At 35.1% G+C, this 13,054-nt stretch overlaps 1 protein-coding gene across 6 annotated transcripts in view; it reads left to right on the top strand.

The window, feature by feature from the left end:
- PIK3CA (phosphatidylinositol-4,5-bisphosphate 3-kinase catalytic subunit alpha) overlaps positions 1 to 13,054 on the top strand; it is a 46,423-nt gene that overhangs the window by 15,771 nt on the left and 17,598 nt on the right. For all 6 annotated transcript variants that reach the window (XR_009959223.1, XR_009959222.1, XR_009959224.1 and 3 more), the window contains 8 exons: positions 1,328 to 1,751; positions 2,980 to 3,189; positions 3,721 to 3,971; positions 5,218 to 5,463; positions 6,045 to 6,130; positions 8,411 to 8,516; positions 9,891 to 10,043; positions 10,153 to 10,287. Coding sequence is in view for 3 of the 6 variants with exons in the window: in XM_062582322.1 (XP_062438306.1) it covers positions 1,400 to 1,751; positions 2,980 to 3,189; positions 3,721 to 3,971; positions 5,218 to 5,463; positions 6,045 to 6,130; positions 8,411 to 8,516; positions 9,891 to 10,043; positions 10,153 to 10,287 (1,539 nt within the window). In the remaining 3 variants the exon portion in view is untranslated. The remainder of the gene's footprint in view (positions 1 to 1,327; positions 1,752 to 2,979; positions 3,190 to 3,720; positions 3,972 to 5,217; positions 5,464 to 6,044; positions 6,131 to 8,410; positions 8,517 to 9,890; positions 10,044 to 10,152; positions 10,288 to 13,054) is intronic.

The following is a 13,054-nucleotide window of genomic DNA, read 5'->3' on the forward strand; positions in this document are numbered from 1 at the left end:
AACTTACCATTTCAGCATCTGCTCACTGAGACTGTTGCAATGATGAGGAAAGTAAAATAGCTTCTGTAGAGTGTAAGCTCTTTTTTTAAAAAAAGAAGTCAGTTCTTTATAGTAGCAAAAACACTTCTGAATATGCATGAGATGCGAGTGGAAAAGCATTTTTCTAATCCAGCAGTGGCACTTTAGAGCACTATTGCTGTCCTGAATTCATTAGGAGGCAATGGATTTGGGAAAATACTGTCATTTTCATGCCATTTAAGAACTGAAGTGTGGCAAAAGCAAGTACTGGAGATACTAGGAAGACAACTTTTCCTTTAAATAAATACAAAGGGAAGTGTGAAGCTGAGAGTCATGACTTCTTTCCCCAATCTGCTGAGCAAAGGGCAAGCATAGCATCCTTTCTTCCCTGCGGTCAGAGCTTTTGGAAAGCTCTGAGACAGAAGGGGTTGTGAAGTTAAATTTTCTCTTTTTTTTTTTTTTTTTTTTTTTTTTCCCCATTATTAAAGAAGAGAAACTAAGATAGAGGGACATTTGTAAGCGGATTCTTTAAGCAGATGACTAAGAATAGCTTTTTTGAATAGTAACCCGATAGTTATCCTAGTGCTCTGCTTTCAGAATACTTGGTTGATGAAGGAGGTGTGATGGACTGTTCCCTGGATGTCAGTTGATACCCTCTGATATTGTAAATACTGAATTTAATGAAATTTTGGGCTAAGTGTAAGTAATGCACTATTAAAGCTTTGCATAATGTATGATGGCCTCTGAGGTAACTTAATGCTCTGGAATAAGAGCTTAGGTCTCTGATAGATCATTCAGTGAAAATCTCTTAATGCTCTGTGGCAATTAGAAAAGCAAATTTAATAGGATTAATTAGGAAAGCAACAGAAAACGTTATTATATCACCATGTAAATGCATGCTCCGCTTGCACCTTGGGTATTCTGTGAAGCTGTGGTAGTTTCCCCCCTCACCCTGCAAAAAGGATATAGTAAAGCTGGAAAAGGTACAAAAAAGGTGTCAAGGATTATCAAAAACATTGAATGACCTGAGCAGAGGAGGACTAAATAGTCTAGGATTATTGTGAAAAAGAGGCTGTAGGGAGCTCTGTAAAATTAAGAGTGATGAACACAGAAGAGAAGGAAATTTAAAGTTTTATTACAAGAAATCTGGGACATCTGGCCAAGGTAGCAGGTCTCAGAACAAAGAAAAGAATATATCTTTTAATATTCAGCTAAAAATATAAGAGGCGTTTGAACAGTTTTTTATTTAAAATTCCTTGTAATGTTTACAGTTTAAATTTTAATGTTTAAATTTCTTGGTTTCATTTAGGTTTGTTCATACAAATCACTACTTTCACTACTTGAAAATTTTCCATTATAAAATCATCAGAAGTCCAAAAAAATGCCTCCACGGCCATCATCTGGTGAACTATGGGGCATCCACTTGATGCCACCGAGGATCCTTGTGGAGTGTCTTCTACCAAATGGAATGATAGTGACTCTAGAATGCCTCCGTGAGGCCACATTACTAACTATTAAACATGAACTCTTTAAAGAAGCAAGAAAATACCCTCTCTATCAGCTCCTTCAAGATGAATCATCTTACATTTTTGTAAGTGTTACCCAAGAAGCAGAAAGAGAAGAATTTTTTGATGAAACACGGAGACTTTGTGACCTGCGGCTCTTTCAACCTTTTCTAAAAGTCATTGAACCAGTAGGTAACAGAGAAGAAAAGATTCTTAATAGAGAAATAGGTGAGATAATCTGTTCTTAAACATAGTTAATCTATTTATCTGGTTTCTTCTCTTCAAAATACAAACCAAAGAATTGAATCAAGTTGTATTTGTTGGTTCTTGCATCTGTATTTGTCAGAACTTGCATTCTGTAACCATCAGTGGTTGCATCAAATGTCCAAAGATGCTTTACAGAATTGTGGTAGCTAGGGAAAAGTACAAGAGGATTTAATTACAAGTCTTAAACTATAATTGCAGTAGCACAGATTTTACAACTGCTGTATCTTGCTTAGAAAGCAAGGTATCAGAAGCGAGGGGGTGTTTTCCACTTTGCTGTAAAAAGAACTTGGAGGGGGGGGGGAACTTGAGGTGCGAGGGATAGAAGAGAGACAGGTTGTAATGCTTTGAATCGTCTCTGGAGATGCTTATCACTCTCCATTATCTATGGAGAAAACCTAGACAGACTAGTGTTACGTGTCTTAATTTCAGATACTACAAATGTACCCCTTCCCTTAGTTGCTAGCAGATGTATGATGCTGTGCAAAGATTTGTCAACTAGAAGTAGTTGTTCTGGGGTGCTTCTAATTGTTAAATCATTTAATTGCTATGAATGTGTCATAGGTAAATTTTTTCTATTTTGTAACACTTAACCTGTTCAGGAACTTACAGATGATAAGGGTAGATAACTGTGTATCAGGACAATTAAAATTTTCCATTTGGCAGGCTATATTCATGCACAAAAAGATAAATCAGTATCTCTTGGTTGCTTGTCACACTTTAAATAGTGTTGTTTGTCCAAAAAAAAAAAAAAAAAAAAAGACAATTGTAGGTAAATAATATGGCCTGGTTTGAAGAGAACTGGACATCACAGCTTCTCTGGCCCACTTAAGAAACTTTATATACTGACTTCAAAGGGAGTTTTTACTGGTCCTTTCCCTCCAGAAGGGTTTTTAGCATTGAGAATAGTAATATAAGATTCCCAGGATTTTCAGTGAATGTACACCCATTTTCTAACCATTTTGGGGAATGCTGAGTGCACTTAGCTTCAGAATGATGTTGCTCTTTGAATGAGATAAAGCAATATAAATATACAAGTGGAAGCCAATGGTCCAATGGTTAATGCACAAATATTTTAGGTTTCATTTGTATGTTTGAATTTTGCTTAAAGTATTTCTGTTATTGATGAAATCTTTAGCTTTAGTTTAATTATCAATTATAATTATTTCCTCTTGTTTCTTCAATATTGTAGGTTTTGCTATTGGCATGCCTGTGTGTGAATTTGACATGGTTAAGGATCCAGAAGTACAAGATTTCAGAAGAAATATTCTTAATGTTTGTAAAGAAGCAGTGGATCTTCGAGATGCCAATGCACCGCATAGTAGAGCATTATATGTCTGTCCTCCAAATGTAGAATCTTCACCTGAACTACCCAAACACATATACAATAAACTAGATAAAGGTAACAAATATTTGCTGTAGAAATATAATGCTTTTTCAGTGGTTGATATCAAAGAATACAGCTGGAGACTTTAGAAATCACTGGATTTTGTAGTGTATTTAGTATACTGTGTCAACATCTTGCACCTTGAGTTATTCTCACTTAAGATCATTTAGTAATAGGTTCAAAAAAACGCAGCAAAATTTGTAATTGCATCCTTTTGGTATTCAAGTAACTTCTTTAAATATTGAAATATAATTTGGTAAATCAAGTTTTATTTTTTATGGGCAGAAACAGCTTGTTAGCCTTTCTTTTTTCTTTTCATAAAAAATACTTTCTCTGCTGGAAGGGGTAGAAGCATCGAATTTGCACTTCAATCAAAAGAAAGCAGAATACACATAGCTCCTTCCAGAAGATATTAGCACTCTGCCATTTGGACTACTCTAGCTACTTTGGGGCTACTTCTTTCAGTAGTATTGCAAGCAATTCTCTGTCTTTTTGAAACTGTGTGCCAAAAATGGTATACTGAAATCATTTTCACATTTATTCTAGGGCAAATTATAGTGGTAATATGGGTAATAGTCTCACCAAACAATGATAAGCAGAAATATACCTTAAAAATCAATCATGACTGTGTGCCTGAGCAAGTTATTGCTGAAGCAATTAGGAAGAAAACACGAAGTATGTTGCTGTCATCTGAACAACTGAAACTCTGCGTCTTGGAGTACCAGGGCAAGTATATTTTAAAAGTGTGCGGCTGTGATGAGTACTTGCTAGAAAAATACCCACTGAGCCAGTATAAGGTGAGTAACACAATAACACAATGGATTTCTTTTGAAGCACACTGAAATAATTGAAATTTGTGAGAGAGGAAAGTAACTAATTTTCACTGGCTTGCTGTTTCATTAAACTGATCTAAAAGGTAGAAACTAAGTGTATTTGTCCTTTAAACTAGTTGGCTAATCCCTGTATATATTTGTTACCATATATATTAAAAAAAAAAAAAAAAAAAAAAAAAAAAAAAGTAAGCTAGCCTGGTGTCATTTTTCTCCTTGGAATGAAGTAGTTTAACAGTAGAAACAAAACCATAGCAGATGCTTTCAGAAACATCCCAGACTTCTCACAGCAAGAGTTGAAAAAGAGGAGGAGAATGGGGTACCTTGAATAATGGGGAAAGCTACTTTAAACTGTGGGAGCTGGGTAGCAAATGCAGATGTACATGACTAGCTTTGCACGGTCATCTTGGGATCAAGCACTAGACTTACTTGATCTAGCATGGTTTCTTCAGGAGCATCCAGTATACCTGTTCCATGTTGTAGAAGAGTTTACTAATTACAGTGCAGAGCTGGATCAGTTTTGACACATTGCATTTTGTAGTACTGTTGGCAAACTAAAAGCTCTCAGCACTCAGTCCTGAATGGGCACCAGGTAGGCTGAAGGAGTTAGCTTGAGTTCATCAAGATTAGTGCTGAGCTGAAGCTGGTAAGTGCAGCTGAACCAAATGAATGTCACCGTCCCTTGCTTTATGCTCTCTACCTGTCACTAGGAGTATCACAGTCCCCTGAGCTAGGTCTGCACAGTAGACTAGCTCAGAAGCATACCATGCAAAAATAGCTAAGCTGATCCCAGAAACAGCTTTAATTAGGAAGCAGTCTGTTTTCTTTGAGCTGCACTGTACCTGAGCAAAGAAGCCCTAACAGAAAAACCTCACTTGTCATTCTGCATTGATTCCCTCCTGTGGCATGGCTAATTCATGCTGCACATAAACAGATCAATTCTCTTCTGTCTCTAGTTCAGTTTTCCATTGTTGTAGATGTTATTCATATCTCTCAACATCTGTATAAAGTGCTACTGAATGATCCTATCCAGCAAAATATTCAAACTGTTGGGTGTTATAACTGAGAACGTTGTAAAAGGTGTTCACAAAGGGACAGCTTTAATAAGGGTGCTTTAAATATGTTTTTATATATTTTCCTGAACACTTTTTGGCACTGTTTACCAAGAACATACAATTAAAATATACTGAATTTAGGTTCTGCTTTCTTGCAGTACATAAGAAGCTGTATAATGCTTGGTCGCATGCCTAATCTGATGCTGATGGCTAAAGAGAGCCTATATACTCAGCTGCCACTGGATACCTTTACAATGCCATCTTATTCTAGGCGCATTTCTACAGCTACGCCATATATGAATGGAGAAGCTACAGCCAAATCTCTCTGGTCTATAAATAGTGCTCTCAGAATAAGAATCCTCTGTGCAACCTACGTAAATGTGAACATCCGAGACATTGACAAGGTGAGGCAAATGCTGTATGGCATCATAGATCATTTTCAGCGGCTCATAGGTCATCTCTTGAGTTTTCTGTTCCGTATTTATGTATGAAAAGATGCATTATTTAACGTGTTAGAAAATCAGGCTACTTAGTTATTTAAATCTAAGCATTCAATTCTGAAAAATATAGCTATGTTTTAGTATCTGAAAACTTCCATGTACTACTGAAAAATGCATGAGTTTTGGTATTCAGCCAAATACTTGCTATCTCATGGAACAAAACTCCGTTTATGTAGTTCAATTCAACTGAGTATATAATAGAAAAAACTGTCTCTGTTATCTTGCATATTCTGTTTAAGGATTATGTTTAAAAATGTATTACAATAGCTAGGAACACTTCTGTTCAAGGGATGCCTAATTCCCTTGAATTAGTCTTTTAGATTCTTATAATGTTTAATTCCATTGAAGTCACACTGCAAATTATTTTTACTTGATAGAAATGTAGGAGTAGTATGTTTTAGTCAGTAGTACATGTTGATTGGAATGAGAACTTTGTTTGCAGCAACACTTGTAATATAGTACTAATACCAGCACATTGTTTTCAGATCTATGTTCGAACAGGTATCTACCATGGAGGGGAGCCTTTGTGTGACAATGTGAATACTCAGAGAGTACCTTGTTCTAATCCCAGGTAAACTAAGAATGACTAGAAAAAACCTGACTTTCAGGGCATCCTAAACAACAGTACTGCAGAAGTATAGGCTATGTTTAGCATTATTGAAGTAGAGCTCCTTGCGAGGAATTGCTTGCCTTAAGTTTTGTTAAGAATGTTTTTACATGTCACCACATTTAGAAAGAGGGTTGATTACATTCAAACACAAGTATTCTGTCTTGTAATATTATATGTAATATATTGATCTGTTTACTAACAGATCTGTTTCACATGTGTGTTCATAGTTGCCTCTGAACTCCCAATATAATCATTAGTTAATACTGTGAAATCAGCACAGATATGAGAGTTTTTTCTTCAACTGTGGCTGAATAACAAGTGTTCCTATTGCAGGTTCATATTCTGCCTTCAGCCTGAAGCAACTTAATGTAGTGTAATCTTCAAATTTGTTCCAATGAGTTTGCACAGCATATCCTAAAGCAAAACTACTGAGTGTGGAGAGATGGGAACTACTCTTAACATGGATGTGACTGCCAGCACTAGGCTGGTTGGATTCAGTAAATTTGACTTATCAATAAAGTTTATCTGTCAATTTCTTTATCCTTAGAGAAGGGCTTAAGGCAGTTGTTTGCTTGTAAAATGCTGCTTTTAGCATTGGTTGTAGCAGTTACAGACACCACAGAAAATTAATGCTGTCCTTGGGAGCTGCTGCCTCTTCCAACTTTGGAAGTTCCTCTTCAGATGCACAGTTCTGCCAATTAAGAGATTAAGTCTACTTTTAAGATTTTTAAAATTAATATGTATGCTTCTGGAGAATCGGTCTGTGTTTTGATTACTGTGGTAAATGGAGCAACATCAGAGTTATTTCAGCAGTGCAATTCTAGGGTTAACAGACATACTGAGAGCAGAGTGAATCCACTTGTTTTGCTTTAATATGGTTCAAGCTACTTAAATTAATGATAATAGAGAGATTATAAGGTAGTGAAAAATGGGGAAACAATGACTGTGCACAAGGCTCCAGAATGCTTGAGGAGTTACCAAAATGAAAATGCCTATCTTCTTTTATGAACTACCATTTTTCTAGTGTGCTGGAATCTCATGGGATATCTAACCTACTATTCTGCAAACAGAGGATTTGAAGAAGCCCTTACTTTCACAAATAAATGACACCATGTAATATAAGTTATAATTCAGTCACTTAGAGGTTAACATTTACCATGTTTTGGCCTTCACTGTGATTTTTGCTTCAGTTCATAGACATCGTATCCCTCACTGCTGAAGCAGTTCTTTGCATCTTAATTGTTAATTGTTTCCTGTTCCAGTCACTTCCGTACAGTTTAATGGCAACATGGGGAGTTAAGCATTTATTTGGAAAGTGTCCTGTTGTTGCTACTGGTTTCATTTTTTCTTTCTTTATGCAGCTATAAAAATATCATTTTGTATCGTTATTGTTGAGGAATTTCATAATATTTTAGTCTTGATATTTAACCACTCTCCGATGCTTCAAGTTTGACTGTAAGTTAGTTTCAGTCTTTATGTCACAGACCTGGCAAGATGTATTGTAGGCAACAAAACTTGAAGATGCCAATCCATACATTAAACGATTCTTAAATTTAGAAAAAAAGCTTTGGAAGATTTTGTTTGTTTGTTCTAGCTCTCCCAACCCCTGTTACAGAACGTTTTTCTCCAATCAAGTTCTATGTATATCAAACACTTAATATATTAACAAAAATAAGTGTGTGTAAAAATGACGTTGCAGGACACTTAGGAATATTGCTTTTGATTTCTGTATTACATTTCCAGCTAGGAAATATCTTTTTACTTTATAGCATTTCTAACTTAGTGGAAGTCTGAAAGCTATACTATATTTTTTCCCCTTTTGCTTTTTCTTTTCCCTGAAGTGAAAAATATTTCACAAGCTAAAGTTAACATTAGTGAAACATAAGCAAATCCATTGTCCATAGATTATACTTACGTTTGACAGTTGCAGTCAGAGTTTGCAGGAGTGACAGTGAGTTAAGTGAATATACTTGTTACTAAGTTTTTGTTACTAAGAACTAAAACAAGCATGACTGTTCAAACAGTATTGGTGCTAGAAGACTAATTGGGGAAGTTTTCTTTCCCGAAGATAACAAATGTAGTCAAAGGCATATCAGAGGACCCTTCTTCAGTAAGAAGGCATCCCCTTCAGGTAGACTTCAGGGAGAAATATAACACATGCTTTTTATTCTGCTGATTGCTTCCTGGTATTTTCAGTGCTCTCTTTTAACCTGTTTTTATTCTGTTTTTTAAATGTTACAGATGGAATGAATGGCTATCATATGACATGTACATTCCCGATCTTCCACGTGCTGCTCGACTCTGCCTTTCAATCTGTTCTGTTAAAGGCCGGAAGGGTGCTAAAGAGGTAAAATACTTCATAGCTTTATCACAGTAACAAGCAAAAATAAAGTTTGTAAACATAGTTAGTAAACACTGCCCTAGAAATGGGTCTTAGTGACAGGTTTGTTTTAGATCTGATTAAAGTAGTGATTTCTTTTTTCTTTTATACTGTTCTGACTACCACTTTTTTGGTGGTCAGAAATGAAAAAGCATTGAAAAAACCTTACCTATTCAACACTGTATGTCATGTCTGTACTATATCACTGGACGAAATGATTGAAGTTAAATCTTTTAAAGTGTGAATGTTTTTAAACTTAAATTTCTAAACCCAAAAGTTACTTACCTATTGATTTTAAAAAGAGCGGTATTTATGCTGGGATTCTGCTTTTAAAGTAAGTAGAACTTTTGCTGTTTCAACATTCGAGGTAAGATCCCAAACAGTTATTTTAAGTATCTAAATATAGAGCTTAACTTCAGCTACTAGCATTTTTAAATTCTGGGTCTAAATTCTGGGTTCTTGTGTGTAATGTGTACTATCTAGTTTTTGTCTGGAACCACGTTTTGTAGCAATAAATTTACAAATCTTTGGTTACTTTGGGTGTGGTGAAAATGCTGGCAAATATTAGTAAATGTTTTGATAACATTCTGCAGAATGGCATAACATATGTTGGCACAGAGGTTAGGTGGTGTAGTAATAGTGAATAAGAAGAGTTGAAGAGAAAAATATGATATAACTTCCACGACCTATTTTCTGTTAATCTAGGTATATAATAATTTGCTCTTGCATAGAAGCATTAATTACAGTATTAGTTCTCCTGGCTCACCCAGGAGGGGTTTAATATCAGAGATTGAGTTCCATAATTTCAGATGCCATGGAACAGTAAATACCAGTATATTAAGTGGTATGTTTGATATATGAAGTACCACAAAAAAGTGGAACTAAACAAGTGTTACTGAAAGGGACCCAAGAGAACTTCTGATATAACCCTACTTCTCTAATTATTTGCTCTCTTTGCCAACTTAAATTGATTAACTGATGTGGTATTAATCTTGTGGTAGCAAGATTTACTGTGCTGTTTTCCTGAATCCAGTTGCTGCTGCTTCCCTCCTCATCCCAAGACTGCTTGAAAAAGTAGCAAGAGTTCATTCAGAGCATGTCTATCACTTCTATTTTTATGGTTAGACCTGCTCATTTTCTATTAGCTAGAGTTTAAACGTAGGGAAAATAGTAGCTATTTACCAATCAAAAGATTTTGATTTCTCTCTGTCAGATGGAACTTTGAACTACTATGAATATATTTACATTTGTAAAAATCTTCAATCTGTTTCTTACTTGAAAATGTACTACTGTGCTGTAGTTAATGGATGAAACTGAGAAATTATCATTAATCTCTTTAAGGAACACTGTCCATTGGCTTGGGGAAATATAAACATGTTTGATTACACAGACACTCTTGTATCTGGGAAAATGGCTTTGAATCTTTGGGCAGTACCTCATGGGCTGGAGGATTTGTTGAATCCTATTGGTGTTACTGGATCAAATCCAAATAAAGTAAGTATTTGCATGCAAGTTTCTTCCTTAGGAGTATCTATTCAAAATATGCTATATTCTGAATTGTATCATTCCACAGGAAAAAGTAATCTAAATTTCCTTTACATAGGAAACTCCATGTTTAGAGCTGGAATTTGATTGGTTTAGCAATCCTGTAAAGTTTCCAGATATGACGGTGATTGAAGAACATGCCAACTGGACTATATCACGTGAACTAGGGTTTAACTACAGCTATGCGGGGCTGGTAAGGCAAACTCACTTTCCAAGGCTAACTACTATAACTTGAAAGTATTTGCATTTTTAAAGCATGTTAGTAAAGAAAACTTTTTCGTGTATCCTGATTTATTGTAATAGAATAAATCAAATTTTCGTCTGCTGTTTAGCAAAGTGAGTAATATGTTCTCCTTTATAGTACCAATGAAAATGTATTAATGTTTCACTGATCAACCAAAGTATATTAAAGAACTGTCTTACCATGCAAACTGTTAGGGACTCTTTGGCATAATTAAGTTAATTCAAAAGTACATGCTTGAATTTTGCAAAATGTGATTCTCCTTCAATGATGGTGTTTTTCGTAGTTGCAATTTGATGTTCATAGGTAGACTTTCTTGTATAACCTACATGTATTTGTAACTTGCTGATTTACTTTCTACTGACTAGTTAGGTCCATAAGTATGGTAAAGACAATTTTTTTTTCTCTCTCTCTTTTTTTTTCCTCAATACTCTAAGGGAAGTCCATCACAGAGTCAGGTATCTGCTTATGGTATATATTGTGGCAGAGGAGTGCTGCAAGGCTCGTAACAAGTTAAGGACAGCTGGTTTCTTGGCAAACTACTGTAACTCAGAACTCATTTGAAAACTTAAAGCTAAATCTTTGTATATTCAAACTGGACAGCAGATAGTTAAAGGCATTGAAAAGCAGTCTTTGGAATGTTAGCCTCAAAGAAGAACTGAACACTCCTAAATTATTGAATTGACCAGTTATAACTATGTGCTCTTAAGTAGCTCTAATTGCAAGTTTGCAAGAGATTTTCTTGTGTTTGTGTGTAATACCAGTGTTTGTGTGTAATACCAGTTTTTGACCAGATAGGCCTTTGTTCTTGAGGTACTGAGCAACTTGTAGCAAACCCAGAGCTTCTGCTGGTCTTATGTCATAGTATCTGACAATTTAGTTGTGTAAATACAGGCTAGACTTCAAAGGTAGTATAAGAGAGAGACTATAGTTTGCTGGTAGTGTAGGTGTGGAGGGAAGAAAAAAATAGTGGAAGAAGAGTACAACAGTATTATCTGCAGTTTGGATTGGAGAACAAAAGCAAAGTAAAAAAAATATTACTGGATTGAGTTTGAGGAAGCAGAGGAGAGGTACATCTCAGAACATACAGTAAAAAATGATGCAGTGCATAACTTGTACTGCTTTTTTGAAGAACTGTAGTCTCAAAGGCAGATGAAGTTTTCAAATAGGAGTGGAGCAGATACACAGAAGGGTTAGGGGGACTGTCTGAGTATTGGTAAACTTCTAACTATCTTGGGTTGAGAACTGAAGTTAAGGAGGTTTTGTTTGTTTTGGATTTGGGTTTTTTGGGTAAAATAGCCTCCTCATTATCTAGACTTATACACACCTGACTTGTTGTGTTGTTCTATCTGTAACCAAAATAGAAAATGGTGAGAATAAGCTCTGACTTCAGTGGCAAAGTAATGATCAACTTACACTTTGAATTAAAAAGAAAGGAAAAGTCTCAAATTATTGCCATTCCTTTTTTTGTGGTATTCTTCACAATATTGTAGAAGGAGGTCGTGGTGGTTAAATATGGAGAAAGCGTATTTTCATTAATTACTAAGTTGGCAGGGAAACAGAGAAACTGGATATCACTGCTTTGTTCTCTCTCTTTTTCATACTGCTTTTCTTTCAACCCTCCTTGTTGTCTGCCAAGCATCCTCTTACAACTTATCCCTTTTAAATCATTTTTCTTAAATGATTAGTAAGTTCAAGTATCACTGGCGATATCTTAATATTGTATTTGTTCCCTTTATGATCTTCTTTTAATGTGTGGTATCTTCAAGTCTGGAGTCAAACTTTTTATATTCAAGTACTCTGTGAATTTATGGCTGTCTGTAACATTAACTACATTAGGGAGAAGGAAGACAATGTGTTACACATCCAAAATCAGATACTAGATTACTGTGTAGCAACTGCCATATCTGAAAGAGGAAAAAATAAATGCTTGTCAAAATGGTCGAAATAATCGATGCAGTCACTGAAGTATGATTTCTACATAAATATTTTCATTATGGTACAAACAGCATAGCTATATTTTTCCATTTCACCTTGAAATACATTACACTGCATTAAAAATCAATTAATACATACTTCTAAGAGATTGTTTATAGATCTGTAAATATTTCAAATATAAAAGAAGATTTTTAAATATTAGATCTAATTTACTGTCTCACAATTCATAGAATTTCAGGTTTTTCATACTGAACACAACAGGATAAATGCACTTTCCTAGGGGGCTTCCCATAAACAGGCTTTATGATCCACTATGCAGGTGGTTTTGGTTTTTTGTTTGTTTGTTTTTTGTTTGTTTGTTTGTTTGCTTTTTGACTTTCACTTACATTTTCCTATCTGGAAATTTCAGGTTGTTCATTTCTCAAAAATAATTTTTTTTTGAACTGTAGACTTACCGGAAAAACTCCTTCTATTAAAGACATACAGATATATACCAGTTGAAAATTTCCATCAACAAAACTGCTAGGCGAAGCTCAGTCCTTTTTTTTTTTTGGCTTAGTATCTTGTTTATTGTACTAAGTAGAAATTGTAGAACAAGTGTTAGGTGTTAGGTATTTCTTTCAGTATGAATTCTGAGTTTCTGAAGTGCTACAATTTAAGTATTTTGAACTTGGAAAAGAGATTGACCACTCATTTTCTTATGTATCATAACGATGTCAAAATGTGTGTTCATTTTGAAAACATTGTCCAGTCCAAGTAGAATCTTCTCCATAGATAGCTT

This window comes from Rhea pennata, chromosome 9 (assembly GCF_028389875.1).
Source record: "Rhea pennata isolate bPtePen1 chromosome 9, bPtePen1.pri, whole genome shotgun sequence".
Lineage (NCBI taxonomy): Eukaryota > Metazoa > Chordata > Aves > Rheiformes > Rheidae > Rhea > Rhea pennata.